This window comes from Antedon mediterranea, chromosome 6 (assembly GCF_964355755.1).
Source record: "Antedon mediterranea chromosome 6, ecAntMedi1.1, whole genome shotgun sequence".
Lineage (NCBI taxonomy): Eukaryota > Metazoa > Echinodermata > Crinoidea > Comatulida > Antedonidae > Antedon > Antedon mediterranea.
Genome location: NC_092675.1, coordinates 17088525 through 17110025, shown reverse-complemented (window position 1 = coordinate 17110025; position 21501 = coordinate 17088525). Strand labels below are relative to the sequence as shown.

General features: G+C 34.1%; 2 protein-coding genes and 1 long non-coding RNA gene across 4 annotated transcripts in view; 1 reads left to right on the top strand and 2 right to left on the bottom strand.

The window, feature by feature from the left end:
• The window catches only part of LOC140051299 (uncharacterized), a 32630-nt gene extending 30199 nt beyond the window's left edge, over nucleotides 1-2431 (bottom strand). Inside the window, exons 1-2 of the long non-coding RNA XR_011845505.1 lie at nucleotides 2344-2431; nucleotides 1307-1563 (exon numbers count right to left, since the gene is read on the bottom strand). This is a non-coding gene — a long non-coding RNA (uncharacterized lncRNA). The remainder of the gene's footprint in view (nucleotides 1-1306; nucleotides 1564-2343) is intronic.
• The window catches only part of LOC140051588 (NADH dehydrogenase [ubiquinone] 1 alpha subcomplex subunit 7-like), a 40242-nt gene extending 31463 nt beyond the window's left edge, over nucleotides 1-8779 (top strand). Inside the window, exons 1-4 of one of the 2 annotated variants that reach the window (XM_072096846.1) lie at nucleotides 6370-6455; nucleotides 7518-7570; nucleotides 7682-7828; nucleotides 8480-8779. In XM_072096846.1, the coding sequence (XP_071952947.1) occupies nucleotides 6405-6455; nucleotides 7518-7570; nucleotides 7682-7828; nucleotides 8480-8570 (342 nt within the window). In that variant the 5' untranslated portion in view covers nucleotides 6370-6404 and the 3' untranslated portion in view covers nucleotides 8571-8779. Of the gene's footprint in view, nucleotides 1-6369; nucleotides 6456-7517; nucleotides 7571-7681; nucleotides 7829-8479 lie in introns of those variants that run through there. The other variant, XM_072096849.1, reaches the window with a different exon arrangement.
• Nucleotides 8780-15609: 6830 nt separating this feature from the next.
• LOC140051807 (uncharacterized) lies at nucleotides 15610-21501 on the bottom strand. The gene is made up of 2 exons (XM_072097123.1): nucleotides 20929-21501; nucleotides 15610-16976 (listed from the first exon to the last, which is right to left on the bottom strand). The coding sequence occupies exons 1-2, from the start codon at nucleotides 21266-21268 to the stop codon at nucleotides 16306-16308; spliced, it is 1011 nt and encodes a 336-aa protein (XP_071953224.1). The 5' UTR covers nucleotides 21269-21501; the 3' UTR covers nucleotides 15610-16305.

Here is a 21501-nt window from a genome sequence, read left to right as displayed (position 1 = left end):
GGGAAAAACCCGGTATATTCGCTGAAAAGTTAGTCTTCTATTTGTGTTGGCCTTACGATCGATCGAAACGTGAGTGAATTACAGAAGAAAAACAAAAATATCAATCCACGCGCAATGCATTTTGTGTTTTATAGCGGGCCGCTAAAATTACTAGAATTGACTTATTTTTTTTTACGTTTTTAACCGTTTAAAGACAACAAATTTATCTCAATAGGACCATATAATATTTATTTTTACATTCAATGTAGTTTGTGACCTTAAATTAGATCTAAAAAATGTAGGGAATGGGACTTTAACAACTGATACAGCCAAGCACCCGATTTGGTGTTTTAATGGCAACTACACATACAAGTTTCAGAGATGCATCAATTATAATGCCGAGATCCTTTTCTTTATGAACATTCTCAAGTACAGTTTCTTCCATCTTGTATTCGAAATGCTTGGTGTTATGACCCATAAGGCTTTCTGGAAGTCGAGATATATTACATCGACTGGAATCCCTTGGTTGATATATGTGTGGGAATTGCTAAGTCTGCTCCATTCATACTTGATTATTCTGTTCCTCAAGGGTCAAGGGTTTGGGACCTCAGTTTTTTGTTATTTATTTACTTCCTATCTCTGAGATTGTCTCAAAATATAACCTCTCTCATCATGTATATGCAGACGATACTCAAATATGTGTTTTTTAAACCCAGTGCCGCTGAAATTAAAGGAACTCTTGAGTCTCTCACTAACTGTATTTTTTATTTGAAAGCTTGGATGTCGAAAAACTTTCTGAAGCTAAATGAAGACAAGACTGAATTCATTGTGTTTGGTTCACCCAAACAAATGAAGAAATGTGAGGACCTCCAACTCAACATCGGAGAATGTCACATTCATCAAGTACCCAATGCAAAAAACCTGGGTATTTTTCTTGACTTATCAATGAGTATGAGTAGGCAGATATCTAGAATCACCAGCACTTCAACTTTTCACATGCGCAATATTAAGAGAATACGAAAATACCTTTCCAGAGATGCGACAGAGCAAGTGGTACATGCTTTTGTGACCTCATGTTTGGATTTTGGAAATTCTCTCCTTCATGGTATTTCAAAGGCAAGTATCCAGTGCCTCTAACTGTTGCAGAATACAGCTAGTAGGATAATAACAGGGACAAGCAAATTTGAACACATCACTCCAGTATTACATTAGTTGCATTGGCTCCCTATCCGTTATAGGAGTATTTTCAAGATACTCCTGATTACATTCAAGACACTAAATGGTGAAGGTCCAGATTACCTTCGCGAGCTGCTCATTTGGTACATACCTTCTCGAAGACTTCGATCCGGTGACAAGTTTTTCCTTGTTGAGCCCAGATTTGCACGTTCATGGGGCGATAGGTCTTTTTCTGTTTCAGCTCCTTGTCTGTGGATTCGGTTATCTTTACACATTCGTTCAAGTAAGTCTACTGATGACACATCTGCTGTCGGCTGCTTTTGGCAATTTGTAAGATTTAATTTGTTTAGCTAGATACCCACATCACCTGTGAGTTATGTACTGGCTGGTCTATGCACCTCAAAATTGCTAATAAACGGAAGCATTGATGTGAGTTCTATTGGTCTTGTTTTTAATTCGGCTTTTTTTTTGGTCAAAACTTTCAGTAGGCCTAGTATTTAGGTTTAAGGTTAAATATGTTTCATGGTTTTCACAAGCGCCTAGAGCACTTTTTAGTGGATATGTGCGCTGTATAAATCTTATTATTATTATATTTAGTTTACCTTCTCAAGAAATAAGTCAGCCTAATCATAACAACAATGCCTGTGTTACTCTTCTTCCCTTATATTATAATGGCTAGCTAACTAGGCCTAGCCTAATTACTACAACACTAAACTCCCGACTAAACTGGAAAAGTAGGTAGTCTACTAGGCCAGCCTCCTTCCTAGCTATATGGGCATTGAATGGAAGTATCCTCCACATGTATGGCTAGCCTAGCCTAAAATTTAGTCTAAATAACTAATCCTTGGCCTATAGTATATACTGTATGTATATCTACCTACCTGTACCTGCTGGATGGATCTAGCCTAGGTGGTAGGCCTACTAGGCCTAGGGCCTACCTGCTGGGATAGGGCCTAGCCTAGGGCCTATAGGCCTACTAATAACTAGCCTAGAGGCCTACCTAGGCCTAGGCCTAGACAACTTTAAAAAATTATTTTTCCTAATAGGCCCTATTTGTATATAAGGCTAGTTCATTATTGAAGACGGTGGTGGGTAGTACACATATATTATGGATCGGCCTATATTACACTTTTTTTGGCTCTAAACGTCATTTAAAAGGCACTAAAGCTAGTGGTGCCCGAAAGATACCTGCAGTGTATTTGATTGTGGGTGGGTGGATTGTGCTGCAGCGTGCGTGACGTGTGCGGGGAGTTCTTCACAACCAATTCAACAACATACAACACACAACCACGTTTGTAAAAAAAGTAAATATTATTTTTAACGAGAGAGGGCGTCATTGTAAATTTAGTCACTTTCAAGAGGAAAAACAAATCATCTACTGTGCAAGGTCTAAATGTCTACATTCTAAATGTTCAAACTTCGAGTGCTAATAAATATATTTGCGAATTATTTTTGTTGTTGGTTTGGGTTTTGAAATACAATAAGCCCACAGGCCTAAACACAGTGAACTTAAAATGACTAGTACTAGTAGTAGGCCATAAGCAGTGGTTTGTATTGTTTCATCTCGTTCCAGTGTAAGGGATCTAGAATTTCTTAACATATTAACAATGTTATTTTTATAGTTAACAACATATCAAAAGTTCTCCACAATCGTGCATGTCAATTTTGAGAAATCATCGATTGATTTTGATACTCTATTTTGATATGTACATCACGATGTATCGGCGTGAGTGATTTGGACATCCACATCCAAAAATCTGTACCGCATGATTGTATTTCACCAATCATATTATGATTACAGATTGGGGAATCCTCCAAAACGCACGGAGTGCAGCAGTGTGTATGTTATGCGCGATTTGAACGATTTGCGCAAAAAAATCCTTGCGCAATTTGAAATTGCGCAAATCGTTCAAATCGCGCATAACATGTACAAAATCAACACATTTTGGTTTATTTTGCTACTTAAACAGACATTTTTAGTAAAAAAAGATAATTATGCTTGTATGAAAATTGTTTCCTGCTCAAAAAATAAATAATAACATTGATTTCCTTGTTGGTTGCCTTTATTCAATAATCTATAATTTAACAACGATTGTGAAGATTATGAATTTTTATCTAATCCAAAGTGCCGCACTGTTGCCTTAATATTCTGGAATCATGGTGTTGGGTTTCTTGTATTGGTTTGAATGAAAGTCTTCCAAACAATGTATCTAAAAAAGATGGTAATGCATACAATATTATTTCAGTATATACTGTACTACATAAAACTTAATTTCTTAAATTATTTTAAAAATAAAAATAATTTTGTAATCATTCATTATATTCGATTCTTTGACAAATCTGTAAAAGAGCATATCCTTACTTTTTTTACATACTGTTATTTTATCTTAACCTCCTAGCTTCTCTCTCAGACTCAAGGAGTGTCAGGATATCGCCTTCACGGACTGGTCCTTTGACGTTCCTGATGATAGAACGACTTGATTCATCAAGAAATTCTACTCGAACTTGAGTACACTGACCTTGTGAGCCAGTCCTACCTAGGATTCTGGTTACCTAAAAAGAATCATATAATTAATATACAGTATTACTTTATTTTAAAATAGCATAAAAACAAATATATATTCAAAATAACATAACAGAGACTCATCATAATCATATACGAGAACATTTATTTTATTTAGTGGAAAATCTTATTACAGTATAAGCGTAGGATTTTTAAAGATTGAACATTTTTCTTCTAAAAGCAGTGAAGAAAAAAAGGTGCCAGATAGATTCTTCGCCGTGGTTAGGATTCCGGCACCGGAACTCAACGGCCCGGCGTTAGGGAATCCGACACACTATTGCGCATGCCCAGGGTGAAGAGTGATCGGCGCCTCTACTCTACAAGCTTACAGCGATGGATCATTCATCGCGAAGCTCCTCCACCACGGCGTAGTAAAATAGCTAGTAGCTACTAGCACTAGCCTAGATGCTACTAACTAATACCAGTACCAGCTAGATGTGACCAGTGGCCTATTTATTTTGTAATTAAAAAAGTTGTTGCTTCATTCATATATGAATTATAATTACATGACAGTTTTATGATTCTTTCAAGTACAAAAAAAAGATTTCATATACGCATTATACTGTGCATACAATAATCGTACCAAGTTGATTTGTTGACGTGAAAAAAACAAAAACTGTTCGGGGAGTCGGGGTCGCTATTCACTTTCGTACATTTCTTGAAATACACAAGAATATGCTAAAAACAGTGCAGAGTCCATTCCTTTCTACCTTGATGTTTGTTTGTTTCTTTATTTCCATTCACAAAAACATAAACATCATTACATGTATAGTAGTGTGAACCCCAGATACATAACACTATGGCAGAGAGAGGATGTGAAATCGACGTGAGAGGCGCATCGCTCGTTTTGGCACAGGGCAGGCCTGTGTTTTTCCCATTCCGAACTTCATACTTTCAATTCTCTGTCTAATAAAATTACAGCATTCGATTAAGATAGATACCGATTCTTATCAATATCATAATAATTATTTTAATGTGCGGTGTAGTTTTATTTTAATTATTAATTCATGTATGGCCTAGGTCAAGTTTCATCCATTGCTCTCGCGATCTAAATCTAGTTAAAACTCCGAATCTCGGTGTGGTGGTGTAGGTGCAAGCTATAATTACTTCGCTCTGGGCATGCGCAATAGCGTGTCGGAATCCTAACCACGGCGTAGATTCTTTTGGGATATGACCGGTTGGGCCGCCGACAAGTTGAGCCGCCGGTGATTTCTATGAAACGCCCAGTGCATGCGTCTTTTACGACATTTCGCGTAGTGATTAGGATGGTGTCCTAGTTCATGGTCTTGGTTTATTGTGTCATGAAAATAAATAATATATAATTACATAGGCCTATTACAATTAACACAGCAAAGGAAAGTAGTAATATTTAATAATTTAATTGTTTTTAATCTTTCGAGGAAAAAATTCAGTGCACTCATAATTTTTCTCGCGTGTAGGCCTACCACGTAAAGTCACGTTGTCTCTCAGGACTAATTAATAGAGTATTAACATTTTTCGAATATTATTTTTTATTTACTAATCTTTTAATATCATATTTTATTGAATTTTAAAATGTTAATACACAAAATATTTTACTAAAAAACATGATTTTATATAATTATTTTACCGAAAAATGGAGTAGGCCTAGTTCATACAACTGCCGACTGAGTGAGGGGCAACATGTTTACGTCATTTTTGGCTAAAAACGATCACTTTCGGTGATGTTTTATATTTTGGAATCTACAAGCCAGATTTTCATAATTATTTCTTTAATTATAATATTTAATAATATATATACTAAAAACCATGATATATAAACATTTGAATGTAGGCCTACATCGTTATCCCTAACATAAATTGAACGAGCACCGGCGAAAGTTAGCATTTGGCGTTCCATAGAAAATAACGTTTTTCTGGCGGCGGCTCAACTTGTCGGCGGCTCAACTTGGCCTAATCCATTCTTTTAGATAAGTTTTGGATGATCAGTTTTTGGCTTTCCATATTAATTATTATATATATGACGCACACAGTAACATACATGCATGGATATGTTACGTGTTGTTGTAATACCAAATATTGAATTGAACGTAGATCGTTTTCATGAAAAAGTGAGACAATACAACCGGTCGATCCGTACTTTCAGCGTTCGGTTCTGGTTAACTAGGCCTAGCCTAGGCTCATTTCGCTCGCTAAGCAAAGCCCAGCAAACCGTTGAAGCAGGAAAGGGCAGGCTGTTGACGTGCATTCACATGCACACAGGAGGGCCGAGGGACCGCCGGATAGCAGCCACCGGAGCAAATCATTGATTAACTACATAATATAAATTACTTTATATATCATATTGTTGTTCTTTAAGTACTCTATTTTAACCTATTGTAAATATTTTTCCAGAAACAGTGTCTTAAGTACGTACTTTTGCAAGTTTTACTGGCTTGTCCATTTTGTATTACGATCAAAATCACGTTTTGCGACGAAAAGGCAGAAACAAGCGTGTCCTTTTTTGACATATGAATTACAAGATTATTTAACACCAAAAAAAATCTATCTCTTTTCAAAAAAATTATTTTAAAATGATATATTTATTATTATTATTAAAAGTAATATTTTTAATTAATTTTATTCTTATTATCATATGTAATTACCAATATAATAATAGAGCTTGAAATTATTCCCATCATGCACAAGGTCATTTGTGGAAATCAAAATGGCTACCGCTACGCCAATTATTCAAAGACTTCGTAATTTCTTAGCAGGGGTTAGTATTTGTAATAATTTATAATAATGTTTATACTTTATCATACTTCTGCTGGTTAGGGTTATTTTTTGTGTGGATGGTAGGCTAGGCCTGATATATTAACTCTGGACCAGCATTAGCAACAGTACAGTAGGCCTACTAGCTAGCTAGAGGCCTAGCCTAGCTAGCTAGGCCTAGCTAGCCTACTAGTAGTACTAGTGTGATTCCCTAGACTAGAGTAGTAGGCCTAGGCCTAGTAGTAGTACTAGTAGTAGAGTAAGGTAGGAGAGTATCCTAGTGGCGCTGCTCTTTGAGAGTTGTTGGTGGTACCGACAGTCTAGGCTAGGCCTACTAACTACATAACATAGTCACTATTAGTATTACAGTATTGCAGTAAGATATAGATAGGATGATTAAGTATAAAATTAAAAGCGCAACACTGGATATGGGATGAAAGTGTGACAATGTGCATGCGAGGTGCACATTGTCATTGATTGAATTGAAGTATGTCAATAAGTCATTTTTTAAAATATGAATTCAGAATTTGAAACGTCTAGAACTAATACACGTGGTGTACTGCAAACTTTATATCAATATGAATTAAGTTATCCTAGAATAATAATTTAATAAACTCAAAATTAAATGATGCGCTCGGACACAAAATTTTACATTTTGGTTGTATTTTTTAAATTTAGCATTTTTTGCGTGAAGTTTGGTATCTTTTTTGTGGACTAGTTTTGATTTTTTGGTTTAAGCTGTGATGTTTATTATTTACACATATCGGGGATTCAAACTCAAACGTACTACTAAGCAATGGCCACAGCTTTTTACTCACTGAGCCAAACCATGATTTATAAAGGAAAATCATTCTGTTCAAAGGATAGGTGTAATTAATTAAAACTTAAATGATGCAATCATTCGATACAGTTGACCAGCCTTATAAATAATAATAATAATAATAATTAATAATAATGTCAAATGTGTATAAACAAACAGTGCTTTAATATATATCTACCACAACTTTATTTGAGTAGTAAACTCCTTGTACTGTATCTACTAAACAATTTATGTTGAATCTTGCAGAGGGATCTACAAAAAACATTGCAACTTCGATACAGACCTGAGCAATCAACAAGGTATCATTTTAATATATAACAATGATATTTAAAAAAATTTGTTTTTGTTATTTTAGTATTTGTATTTTAATATTTGCATTTCAATTTCTGTGTTTTCTGTGAAATGTATAGAGATGTTCCAAAGCCAGCCCTTCCTGATGGTCCGTCACACATAGTAAGCGATAACTATTACTTCACAAGAGATGGTAGACGTCTATCAGCACCACCAGGTGTTGTCTACAGACCAGATGTCAAGCAACTTGCTCAACAGTCTGAGAGGTAAGCACTGCAGTAATAGTGTTGTTATTATTTGCCAAAATAGAATTTAGCTATTGTTATAGTACTTGCTTTGTTTGTTAGCACGATAGCGTCCACAATTTTGAAGTTATCAATCTGAATGTTTGGGTTTTAATATATACTTACAGAACATGGCTGTTGATTTTCAGGAAAATTGATATATTGGTCACGTCACAAAAGCTTATTATATTAAAATCTGACTTACCTGTATCGTCCATATGAGATATTAAATAGCACGCCCTCTGTATTCTTTTAACATGGACTGATCAAAATATCAAATAGTGAGCCCTCTCTCTCCAAATATAGTTTTCCCTGATATATTTTGCCAAGTACTTCACTTAGTTTCTTTTATTTAATCAAGTATATACACAATTACTTATTAAATTAAATTGCAATGCTAGTGAAAGGTTTCATCTGGTTTCTCTAGATTCTATTAAGGATGATCCATTATTTATTCAAATATATTTATTGGATCATCAAAAATAAATACTTATAAATAGAAATTTCAATAAAGAAATGTCCCAGAGATGCAGAACTAAACACAACAATACCTTTTAAATAACAGAATTATCTTTAAAGTTTAATGTTGTAATGCAGTGGTTAAAATTAATAAGTCAATCTCTTTTTTTACAGCACCACTGACTTGCCTGCGAAGAGAAAGGTTATTCGACCCGGTCGTGAACATAAATGGAAACTATCCACAGATCAACCATACTTAGAATAATACTTGGCATACATCAATAATAATGAAGTGTTTTAAAAATAGACTTATGATCGAGTACATCTTCCCTGTCAGATTTGATGTTTGTTTGCCAGAGAAGCATGTTTTTGGATTTTGGCAGTTATGATATAGTGACAGTAAATTGTAAAGCTAGGTCGAATATGAGTGTAAGAATTTATGTAAATAAAAAGATTACTGTAGGAATATTAAAATGTCTTGTATGCTCTCTTTTAAAGCTCAGGTAGAGGCATGAATTTTAAATATAATATCTGGTTATCAAATATTTGTAACAGAAATCAAGACGAAAAACATTAATTTCCCTTAATATGGTTAAATTCTGACATAAAAACCAGGAAGACTTTTTTTTCAGTAGTTAGATAGTTTAACCTAATGTAAAAACATGTCTGGTGACTACCTAGAAGGTGAAAAAAGATGGTGGATATACGGTGGATAAAAATATAAATCTGAAGTTGAAAAATACCAGAAATGTAAATTCAAGTTATATTACCTATATTTAGTCATCTGATAACATTTTTTACCACACCGTTTATTTTTCATAGCTTTTTGAAATACCTCTCTATTTACAAAATTTGTATACAAAAGAATAGATATTTTACTATGTAATTTGAACTATCCCCCCCCCCCCCCCCCCCCCCCCCACTGATAAGAAAGTGCTTATTTTTAACAAGCTCGTGTAACACAAATAAAATCCCAAAAATTATGAAACATAGAGGAAACTATAGATCGATAATTATTGGAATGTATGATCAATAGAAATTTTTTGCATCTGGCCTTTAAAATTGGTAAAGCAGTAAATTCTTTTTAAATAGTACAGTACTATCTTTTTAATCCCCTCAGCTCCTCTGAGTTGGTTGGAAAGTTGTAGTGCGCCCTCTCTATCGTCACACAAACATATGTTCTACTGTAAATGCGATTGCAACAATTCAATAACTGCTGCCGCGGTTCCAGTGGTCGCTAGTTTGAATGTATTTATTTATTTATTCATTTGACTGGTTTTACTCAGAATTATACAAATACAGGTAGATTAATAAGCTGTTAACATCGTATTTCACTACTGTGTGTTTGATATTGACAGCACACGTCTTTATACCGCGCACGATGCTCATTCGACAGCGCCGCTTAACAAAGTACTATACAGGTTTGGTAGGTGGCAAATAATATTTGTTGATTTGTAAACATTGTAGGCAGAACGCGCGATTTCTTTATAAAGTATCTATGTACACTATAACTATCGCTCTACAATAATTATTGCAGAAAAAGTAAAAACTATCCTTACAAAACGTCATTGGTTTAGCGTCGTAAGACAATAGTGAGATGCAAAACAATTATATTGAACTAGTGAAGCCTGTGTGGTAACGGAGGAAACGTGAAAGAACTGTACTAATAAATAGTAGATGCGAATAGATATATATTTATTGTACCACATAGGTGATTTTAATGTAATTATTATCACATAGGCGATTTTAGTTCAACGGCCTAGAACACAGTCATATGAAATCTAAGTAGATTGTCATTCGTTGTCATTAATTGGTAGGGAATTCCGGGGCACAACTGTTAGTAACGCTGTCATCACTGTTTTTTCTTTTGTCATATGATGATTGAATTCCTTGTGGCAGAGCCACTGTTGATAACTATTGAGGGTATAATTGTGTTTGGGTGGTAATTTTAAACAGTAGGGGTAATTCTTAGCAGTGTGAACTAATTTTCAGGCACAGTAAGGATTCTGGCTTTGAAGACACCGGTGATTGGTTCAAATCCTTCCATCTTATAAATGCGTCAACATTTACTGTAATCCGTCAACATTATTTTATAACCATTTCATTGGTTGGTACCCCGATAATATTTGTTTGAATATTAATTTCCACAGGAACATGAACAACTTTTGAGTGATGAAAAAGAACCCCAATGAGGTGTGTTTAAGTAAGATGTAACTGCTTTGCCAAATTAAATAAAACGGTTATATCCAAAATTAAGAAACCGCATAAACACAAATGCTAAATTTATAACAATTGAAATAATTGTATTTTATTGTATTATTTTAGTTTATAAAAACTATCAAAAGATAACCGTACCAAATTGCATAAAAACCAGTTGTAAATCTACAGCCATGCGCATTGTTCACGAAAGTGTTATTCCAACTCATTTTAGTTAATTTAAAGACTAATATGATTAATATCTTGTTACATACCTCCCTCTTTGACTTCAGTTATGGACAAGTTTAGAGAACTGCAAGCAAAACATCCGGATCGGCTTACCAAAGTGCCTCAGGTTAGCAATGTTATGCCCTAAGCAATGGATAAGATCCCTCAACCGCTACATGATTCCTAAACTTACTATTTTTAATTTGAAAATCCATTATTGCTAGTAAGCCATTGTTGATATATGTATATCTTTTTGAATTGTAAAAATACAATATTATATCATTAAAGTGGCGTGGCCTAGTGTGTGGAAATTATCTCCACTCTGGAAAATATAAATTAGACTTACCATTCTTATTGTGGATAACCATTGAGTAAAGAATAATCTATGGGATATTAATTAATTGGGTAAAATGATTCACAATTTCGTACCCCATCTCCCTCATGATGAATAAGAGAGAAAGAAGAATAATCAGAAAACAACACCTTTGCAATTAGATATTTAAATATGGCAGAATTTACAACCTGTAATAATAATTCGATAGTAATTCGATAGTAATTCGATAGTACTCGATAGTCTCTGAAAAATAACAGAAATTATTTTTTTAAACATAGACTACATTTAGTAACTAAAAACAACGATATTTATATTTTGAAAACTGTTTCTAAAAATAACTTATGTTTAAGTTAAATCGTATTAATCTGTGATTTAGAAAAGACAGTTAAGTCATATCCGAATTAAATTGCCTAATACCGTTTTGAATATCAGACATTAATTTGTCTCCAGTATTATCAGTTTAACCGACGGCCGAATGCGTATTTTTAAGGTGCTTTCCTAAAATGTAAACTCCGATCAAACACACTTCCTCTTCAGCCAAAGAATTGAAAAAGTGCGTGCCCAAGTTATTATTGTTATAACTGAATAAATGTGTATGAATGAATGTATGATGTATACAAATATTAGTACATAATGGCGTGAGGTGACTGATGAAAGGTTTATTTCAAAAGGCGAAGCCGAATTGAAATATGACCGTTTATCATTCACCGAATGTATAACATTTAAATAGATTCAGATTGAATAAAAGGTAGGCCAGCTATGCCTACATTTAATTCACGTTGAACAGTAATATTTATTTGGCTTTTTATAATACATCAATTTATTTGTATAAATACGTAAATATTACTAAGAATGCATGCCATAATGCCGTCAGACTGATCCCTGTCCCGCCTTGACTATGCTCTTGTTTGGTGCCCGCAAAGTTGATCTTACAGCGATTGCAGAACAACTGCTCTGTTCTTTGCGTCGTGTGGACGGGATCAGCCCAAGGATGGTTTATTGAAAGATCTCCATACAAAAATGTACTTCCGTCGCGATACCAGTCATACACACTGAATCTTCGCACACGGCGGAAGAACAAAATAGTTTTAAAATAATGTTTTTCAAACGCCATAAGATTTTTTTTCCGTACACGAAAAAAAAGTATGCAATAGTGCACCCCATGTGACCCACAATCGTCCAATCAAATGACAGGAATTTATGTAGGTGTTATAGAATGCAAAATAATGTATAAACATCAGAATCCGACTAAAATGGTGGTGTGGTGATTCTATTCCATAGTATGTTTGTGTGTTTTTTGAATAGTGTTTAAGTCACTATTTGAATATTGATCATATCCGATCAAACTGTCACTGTGTAGGCCTACACGATTCAAATTTACAAATAATGTTTGGATATTGTCCAAGCGGCTTGTGTGTGTTAGAAAGATTTATTGTATCGTATTTAATTGGTAGGAAAGGAGATCTGTTGATAGTCTAAATCTGGGTCGACAAGCAGGTTCTTGATGGTGGATACTTAATGACATATTTATATAGTTTGATTTAAGTCTTCCCTAATACAAACGTAATATTGTGTTTTATTATATTATATATATTGAAAATAAATTAACCAAGGTAATCAAACGAATAAAACCAAGTATTAATCAGTTTTGGATGAAGGACAGAACAGAGAACATCTTTTTGCTTCTAATCGTGAAAGAGCCTATAACAAGATCTTGGCATATACGGTTAGCTTATACCATTACACTTTGAGGTAAAAGATTATTTATCAATGTAGGCGACCTAAATTGCGAAATAGAATAGAAATTGTTTTTAGATATAAGAAAGAAAAAAGACAACGTGTATACAATACCTACACGTTTAGGCCTACAGCCACGGTGTACGCATTAGGATTACTATCATTTTAATTATTTGTAAATTATTTTGTTTAGGATGATGATTACAATCATTGGTGGCCATTATTATAACGATCGATATCACCATCATGGTGTTTTAACAGAAGTCAAAAGTTGTCGAGAAATTGGATAGCATATCAAACGCCGATATCGAATATCTCGCGTATCTAATCATTTTTGTTTTGAGCGCGTCGGGTGTTCCCTCCTTTTGCATTTTTTAAGTATATTTAAAACACTAATTATATTTCTTCATCACTCGTTCATCCCGTCATCAAGTTTTTAAACAAAATCATTTCTAAGCAAAGCACATGTGCTGCTGCAGTTGTGTATTTATTACAAATTTGGCACCGACACATTTAACCAAAGTACATTAGCACCTTTGGGTTGCGTTGGAAGTCTTATTTGATCCCGCTGTGACGCGTTTAACCATATTGTAACTCAATACGAAGAAGTTCCCAAAGAATAGAACACTCGCGCGTACACTAAATCGACATCAATTATACGTAGGTGAGAGCGAATGGCGTTACATATGTATAGGATATACACACTCACCGGGCTACGCAAGTCGAAACCCGTTTGTACTGGGCCAGAATACTGCTCTTCTTCAGTTACAAATTACTTAGCGTAGAGTTTCTACCGACTGTAGAGACCTAAGACGGGTCAATGTAGAGGTTATTCGTACTATTTTTGAGAACATTGACATATTATTTTAAAAGGGTGTTGATCTACAAATAATATTTATTTTCATTAATGTTAAACAAGTTGATTAAAAAAAATAATCCACATCATAGGCTTATCAATGTTTTTATTTAATATTCTTACATTAATTAATTAATGAAATATTTTCCACCTACATATGAAAATGAAAACGTTATTAAAAAAACAATAATACTTCAACGCAAATCAAAAATAAAACCATGAAAATCGAAACATTACTATAAAATGATTGATTGCGTTTTATTTTGTTTCGTATAGGCCTATATTCTAATCTAAGGTGAACTCTGTATTATAACTATGATGTGCTTATAAATTGTATAGGGTCTAGTCCCATGATTAGGTTGCCCCGAAATCATCAAATCATATTTTGTATTATCAAGCCGTTTGTTTATTAGGCCTACATATATTATTAATAATCATGATTAATTTATTATGTAGATTAAACCGGTGCTCTTGTATGACGCATAAATCAGAATGATTGTTTTGTTTTAACCGTTTGTTATAAACAAATTGTGTACATTATTATGGAAGCTAAAATACTTTAAAACCCATCAGCGTATTAGGTTAACAATCGTTAATCATAAGGTATCGAATGATATACACATAGTCATCTTAGCTTAATTCCAATTGAGAAACCGTAACGTAATGTAAACGACGCGGAAACACGTAGATTTATTTTCACCACCTTCACCTGTTCAGCTCGCAATCAAGTATTTAGATTTATACATCTATATCATGATACTCGGCAAGTATTGATTGTAAATGATCGCATTACTTATCTTTTTGGGACATAATGAATGTACCGAGTTTTATATTTCAAGCGTTAGCCCATGGAGACACGTCTAATTTTATACCTCCTAAACTCGTTGTTATCGATTCTAAAATGCTTCTTATTTAGTACGAACTATTTTGTGTACCCTTTTTAAAAGTTTAGAAGAAATATAAATATCCTATAGGGCCATACTAACAGCAAATAGGAAACATTCGATTCCTGTTCGCTGTACGTAATTTTATATTCTTCAAAATTAGCCTACTGTATTGGCCCTGATTATCAGGAATAGTTTGGTAGGCCTATTCCTTTTTGTGGTGTCCTAGGCCTACTGCTTTTCGTTTTGCTTATTCTGTATCCAATCACACTGATATAACCAATTGTCATTTTTCGTAATATCTGCCTTTGGATTAATATGATAATTAATGCTACCGTTACAAACACTTTCAAAAGGTTTAAATTTATCTCAATAGTAATTTTAACTTGTCTTGCGCGGCAGCCTACAGTATTCAAATGATTTAATATAAAAGAGCACCTGGGCCTGGGCTTGTTGTTGGTGGTATGTAGGGTGTAGGCGAACGACCGACCGTTATGGACGACCAACTGGGTCTAGGTAACCTCCTGCTTATCGCTTTATTTAAGTGATGGTTTTTAACACATGTATAGTCATTAGGAATGCAAGTCTGAAAATTATTAATAATTGTCATTGTAGTGATCGCTATGACCCGATGGTAAGCACGTTTTGGTGACGTCATAGACTGAGCATGAGGGGAGTGATCAACGAGTTTGATGGGCCGGGTGTGCGATGGATTATCTTCATGAATCCTTACAGTTTGATTGGTTCATTATTTTCTCATCACTCTATTTTTCAACTTAAACATTATTTTTACATAATTTCAAGATTTCCTAAGAACAGATATTAAATAATTTTTTTAATTATTACAAATTGCTACTATCTTATAGAAAAAATGAAATGTACCTAATCATCAATTAATTATCATTGTTTAATTTGTATGTATGTATGGCGGAAATAGGTGAGTGGTGACCATTATTGCAACATAACGAAAGTTGAACATAACAACAACCAAAGAAATAAAGCAACGCACGTTACATTTGCAGTTAATATTTATTCAATAGTTATCCATATAATTCTTTTAACAATAGATTAACAAAAACAGTTCTATGCTGACGTAAAACGATATTTAGAACAGACACGGAAGTTTACATCTAACAACAATATCATCACCAAATCATCATTAAACCGTATATTACATGCAATATTTATACATTTCTATCAGCAACATAATAGTTTTGTATATACAAACAGTAAACCTATAGAAATCCTTACAGTGAAGAGGTAATTAAATGTATTCTACACAGTGACACACTAATCATATCCTTAAAAGTAAGCAACATTTTCAGATAGTTTATAAAGTCTAATCTATTTTGTTAGGTAATTATATTCCTGTTATATTTTTAAAATCTTCAATTTGGCGACCTATTTTAAAGATTCGGAAAGTAGATGTTATGTTCTCATTTATTGTTGTTGTATATTTTCTTGATTGAGGATGAATAAAGAATATTTGAATTTGAATTGAATTAGATAATGTTGAAGTGTATATAAAACTACAACAAGCTCTATCGTTGAATATATAGTTAAAAGATGGCTTCTATTATGTTGAGTGTTTACCTAACTATCATTTACAGTTACGATTAATTTTATAAATATTCTAAGAAATATAATATGTTTTAGGGAAATGCAGATTGTACTAACCCTGGTAGTGAATTAATTGATAAAACCACTTTCCATATTTTTTGTTGTGAGGTATACGCCAAATGTAAAATGTTACTGTTTTTATACTTCATCTACATCCAATTATCCTTTCGACAGAAAACGACAGTAAAGGTGTCGGTTTTTGGTTGTTACCACTTATCTCTGCTTTCTTGTTTTTTGACTCAAATGTTTGTTTGTCGTTGCTATCCAATGATTTTTCTTCACATAATGTTGAAACATGTTGATGTGAACGAACATCCAGCTTGTAATCAGTAATTGGTGTTTCCTTTTTATTAAGTTTCTTGAAAGCCGAATTTGTACAAAATGGCGTCAGTGAGATTTCGTTTGGAAGAGTTAGTGGTGGATAGGATACAAAACCGTTCTTTCGTGCTGTAGCGTCTGGTTGATGGAAGTCACCTAGGCCTACCCTGACTGCGGATGGTATTAACATTGGGAAAAGTCTTTGAACAGTTCTTGCAGAAAGTGAAGATTTCGGAGGAGCAACAGTAATTCTTTCTGAAGATAATCTTTCCGTTGATGGTACCTTATGGATAGTAGGGTGTGTCCAACGGGTCTGTGCTGCAGTGTAATAAAAGCTCCACTGACATTCACGTTCTAGCATTGTTGACTCCAGTTCTTTATCTGCAAATGCTCGACGCTTTCTCATCCTTTCTCTAACATCTGGAGGAAGAAAAATCATCGGACGATTGGCTTGCATTGCATTGGAAGCAGCCCGAAGCTGTTTGGCAGTTCGGCAACCTTTGAAATAAAATAAAGCATTAAATGATTTTTTGATAATGAATGAATCGAAAAGTTAAGTTCAGCATTCTTGAGAAAGAAACACAAGTAGGCCAAAACGAATGTTCTGCTAAATTAAATGAATTTTGATATACATGCAATAATATTTAGCAGTCCGTTCCATGCCATCTATTCTCACTTTTTAACCATGGGCCTAAATTCGTTTTTCTATTTTTAGTTTGTCGTTTACTCGGTTTATTCAGTCATTCATTTCCTTCCTTATTCAATTATATCATTCCTATCAGTGTTATACTTAATATAAAAATACTGTACTCAATACGTGTTATGGAGATAATGTAGAAAATATAACCTCTATCATATTTAATATAACTGCGTATAATAATTGTTTATCAAAATATTTAATGTTATTTTCAGCATTCATCCTGCTTACGCAATTCGCTAAATTTAAAATTATATTAAAATCTAAATTTGATTTTGTGTCATAGGTTAACAAGATTAGTAATTATCCCCCTAAGCACCGGCGCAGATCCCGAGCGGGGGGGGGGGGGGATTGTTGAGGGACGATGGGACATTCCCCCTCCCCCACTCCACATATTATTTAGTGGTGGTTTGTCCCCTCACTTTTCACCAGCCAAATCATTAATTGTTGAAATGAAATGGAAAGTAAGCCTTCTATTACACGCATGACGTATCGTATGTCTTTTTTTCAGAAAATAATTTATAGTATCTAAGAAGAATAGATTTTACGTGAATATAACCAGTGGCGAATCATGACCAGTGCCTAAAAAGTGCGTAAACCAAAATAATTGTATTCTTATGGGCGGAATTTTTATGTGCTCAGAAATCGATTGAAACGACCATCTATAACGCCGGGCTTACAAGGGCCTTTCCCCCCAGCCTAATGTATTTCATTTGTATACGCCCCCCCCCCCCCCCCCCACCCTATTAAAAACGGATCTCCGCCATTTCCCCTAAGATGTTACACGTTTGGTAGCCTAACACGTTTATGTGCGCTCGTTGACACACACATTGAACATACGATATGTTGTTTGGGAGTGTGGGTGACAATTAAGGTCTCGTGACTTGTGGCCGCAGTTTGTTCTGTAACATAACAGCTTGATATCCGAATAATTGTTGGTAATTAATTTAAAATGGGTAATGCAATATGGGTAAAGGTGATTGTACATTGATGTACCTTGTGTCGATCAAAGGCGACCGGACAGGTGAGATGAAATATCAGTAGGATTAGGTAAAATGAACGCCTTCAATTATTAATTTCAATTTCGAATAATCAATTGCAATTATGTATAAGATATAACTAGTACATATTTTGATATAATTAGTGTACAAAGAAAACAATCGGCTTATAAATAGCTGACTTTGCATCGACTAATTGCATAACTAATATGCTTTTATAGTGTCATAGGAGTGGCTAGCCGTTTAGAATTCAACTTAACCGTAATTATTGAATTAACTTAAGTTCAATTACTAGAAGAATCGATGAATATTTGTTTTACATTAAGTAAGGAAATTAGAAAAGATTTCATCCCAGAATTTATAGGATAATCATCTATCCTGCCTTTGATGAAAATTATATTTTCACACGCCCAATCAAATTATATGATGAAGTAAGAGTAATAATATCTATATGATACAAATATTGTATTAGTCTTATTGATCATGACGTCATTTGATGGATTTTAAATAATATAATTTTATTAAAGACTGCATTTATCTTTATTCTATAGATTTAGAATAACAACTTTTTCAATTTCTTTTTTTTTATGTAAGGCAATTCACGAATAGTCACGTACGTCTATAAGTAATGTTTCTTAAATTAAGAACAAAAATGACGCAGAAGAAGCAGCAATTCATCGCGTTATCTTGCACATGAAGTTCCCAAACTGGAACATGCAGAACGCAGGAGCTTCAGTAACATAGGCGTCTGTTGACTATTCTACAAAGTCGAAAGCAAAGGGGACCAAAATAGTTGTAAAAACGGGTTGCTTAAGAAGTTAGGCTCCCGTGTCATGTGTCACGTGACTGCTAATGACGTGAAATTAAACTGCATGTCACAAGAGACTATCGAGTAGTCGTTCAAAATGTTAAATGTAATCTTGTTGAACACAAAGAAAATCATTACCAGCGATTAACGACCAATCATAACACACACGCGTGCCCCGGGTTCACTTTTGTGCCAAATTTTGTTTTTATTTGACAATATGGGTGGTAGTATTACCAAATGTAGCGTGTGTCACCTCGTGGGAAATATCAACGACAGAAGCAATTAGCAGCAATGGTTTTATGTAGAAAAAACACCAAGAGACCAAGGCAGATCGGTTTGGTTACAATACGTATTTCGCCATTCGCTTTCCCACGTCAACGGCTCTCTCACTTGCACCAATAAATGTAAACGCTTTTCGCTCATTGCGTTCTTTAACAGTTTCTCACAAAGCTAAAACAATAAACTTTGAATTTGTGCTATACCTCCCTAGATAGTCAAGAAAACATAATGTTTATCTATTCGTTGAAATGTATACAATCTTCTCCGGAGGTGTTTTTATTCGAAAGTTATCGGGTGATCACTCGTCATTGCCATTATTATTAACCTATTGTCATTATAATTATGTCGTTTATCAATTTCATTATTCTGATTGTATTACGATATTCCTATAACTATTAAAAATATGTCCTTATTTTTTTTATATTCTTTTTATTGTCATTATATCATAATCATCATTATTAATTTGACTAAATAGGTCTCAAAATGAACCAATAATTTTAAACAAAATATCATCTGATATAAAAAGGCATGGTCCGAAAAATTCCCATTAAGAAAACTTTCCGATATTAAGAAATGTATGTGTATCAAAACTGTTCAATATGTAATATAAATATTAAATAAATATGTACTTAATTATTTGAAGGAATCCTTCTATACCATTCAAACTAATCACCAACTTAGGCAGAAAAAATAATGAAAAATCCAGCTTCACAACATATTGTACTGCTAAAGTGTTTTTTTAATAAAAGCGATATCAATAGGTAATACCAGGGAACAATAAATGTCTTTACTGGTACCACAACATACCGTGAATAGAGGAAAACATTAGCTAGTATGGTTACTTTGTGTTTAAATGTGCCACTTTTAAATGTGTATGTAGTATAGAAATTTGGAAACTAGTATCGTATTCGTACCAACGGCTAGATGTCCCAAATTTGTATGCAAATTGAAGATATCTTTCAGTGCATTTCACTTACTGTATGAATTTGATGGCCAGATTGTAATAAATTTTCATCAATGCACGTGTTTTTCAAAATGCATACATTGATACACTTATTAAGTTAAGCACTGTCTACACTATCAAACTTTGACAAAAAGGTGTGATGTGATGTGGCCAAATATGGTAGTGATATACTATCATTTCCATATATGGGCAATTTTTGGTCACAAAAAGTTTAATAGTGTAGCGTTAGTCGACCACGATTAGCATGTTGTTTCTTATGTTTCAATACCATAGTCTTATCTTGTTCTTTTCCCTAATGACAATCTATATTAAGGTTTCATGGAAACCGCTCGATTGCCTCTTGGTTAGAAACAAGATTCAATATTGTTCTGGTTTTGTACCATGACTCAACTTTGATAATTAATTCATTTTAATAATACCCGAACGGTTATATTTTAAACTCAGCAGTACATTTCTTGGAAATTTTTTGCCGACAATGTATTGTTTTCATGGGACGTGTGTAACCAACGGCTAGATGTCCAAATGGAAAGGTAATTTCTATACGTAATATACAGGAATACATTTAACGCATACAAAATCTTTCAGTATAACTTTGAATCTAACTGTCTGGTAGAGTGCGCATATGCTATATAGTTAGGCTGAAGAAAGTAAGCATAACCAAAACACAACTTCGCAATTCTTCTAAAAAAAGTGTTTTAGCTTACCTTGTAAAACATCTTTAGTCAAAACTGTGTTTCTTGTCGAATTCTTGTGAGGTCGTCTCATGGCCGCACATGCTTTTTCAGTTTTACCAAGTTTGCAGTCCTTTTCTGGTGAAGTAGCCTGTTGCCTTCGTAGGGCAACCTGGGCTGCCATTACCCTCTGGCGTTCTACCACCAATAGGCAATTTGCACATTGACAATCCCGCCATCGACAAAAACGTTTATGTCCTTTTAGGCAAGATACAACACCATGGTTTCGGCATCGGGCACATTTTGGAGTTCTTAAATGTTTACGTGGTTGTAGCCTGGAGGAAGAAACATCCAGTGATGCTTTTGTCTTCATTTTTATATGACAAATCAAACTGTGTTATAAAAACAATTATTGAAGAAGAACTGAAGAATGATAACAGTGTCTAAAACAATTGTGTTAAGTTCCTCGTAGGCCTATGTTTTACCCAGGTTCAGGCCGGTGAAGTGTATTGATCTAGAAACAACTAAAGTGATCTAGTTAGTATAGGCCTAGACTTAGATATAAAGACTGTCTAGTCTTAGAAAGAGGATGAGAGTTTAAGCAAG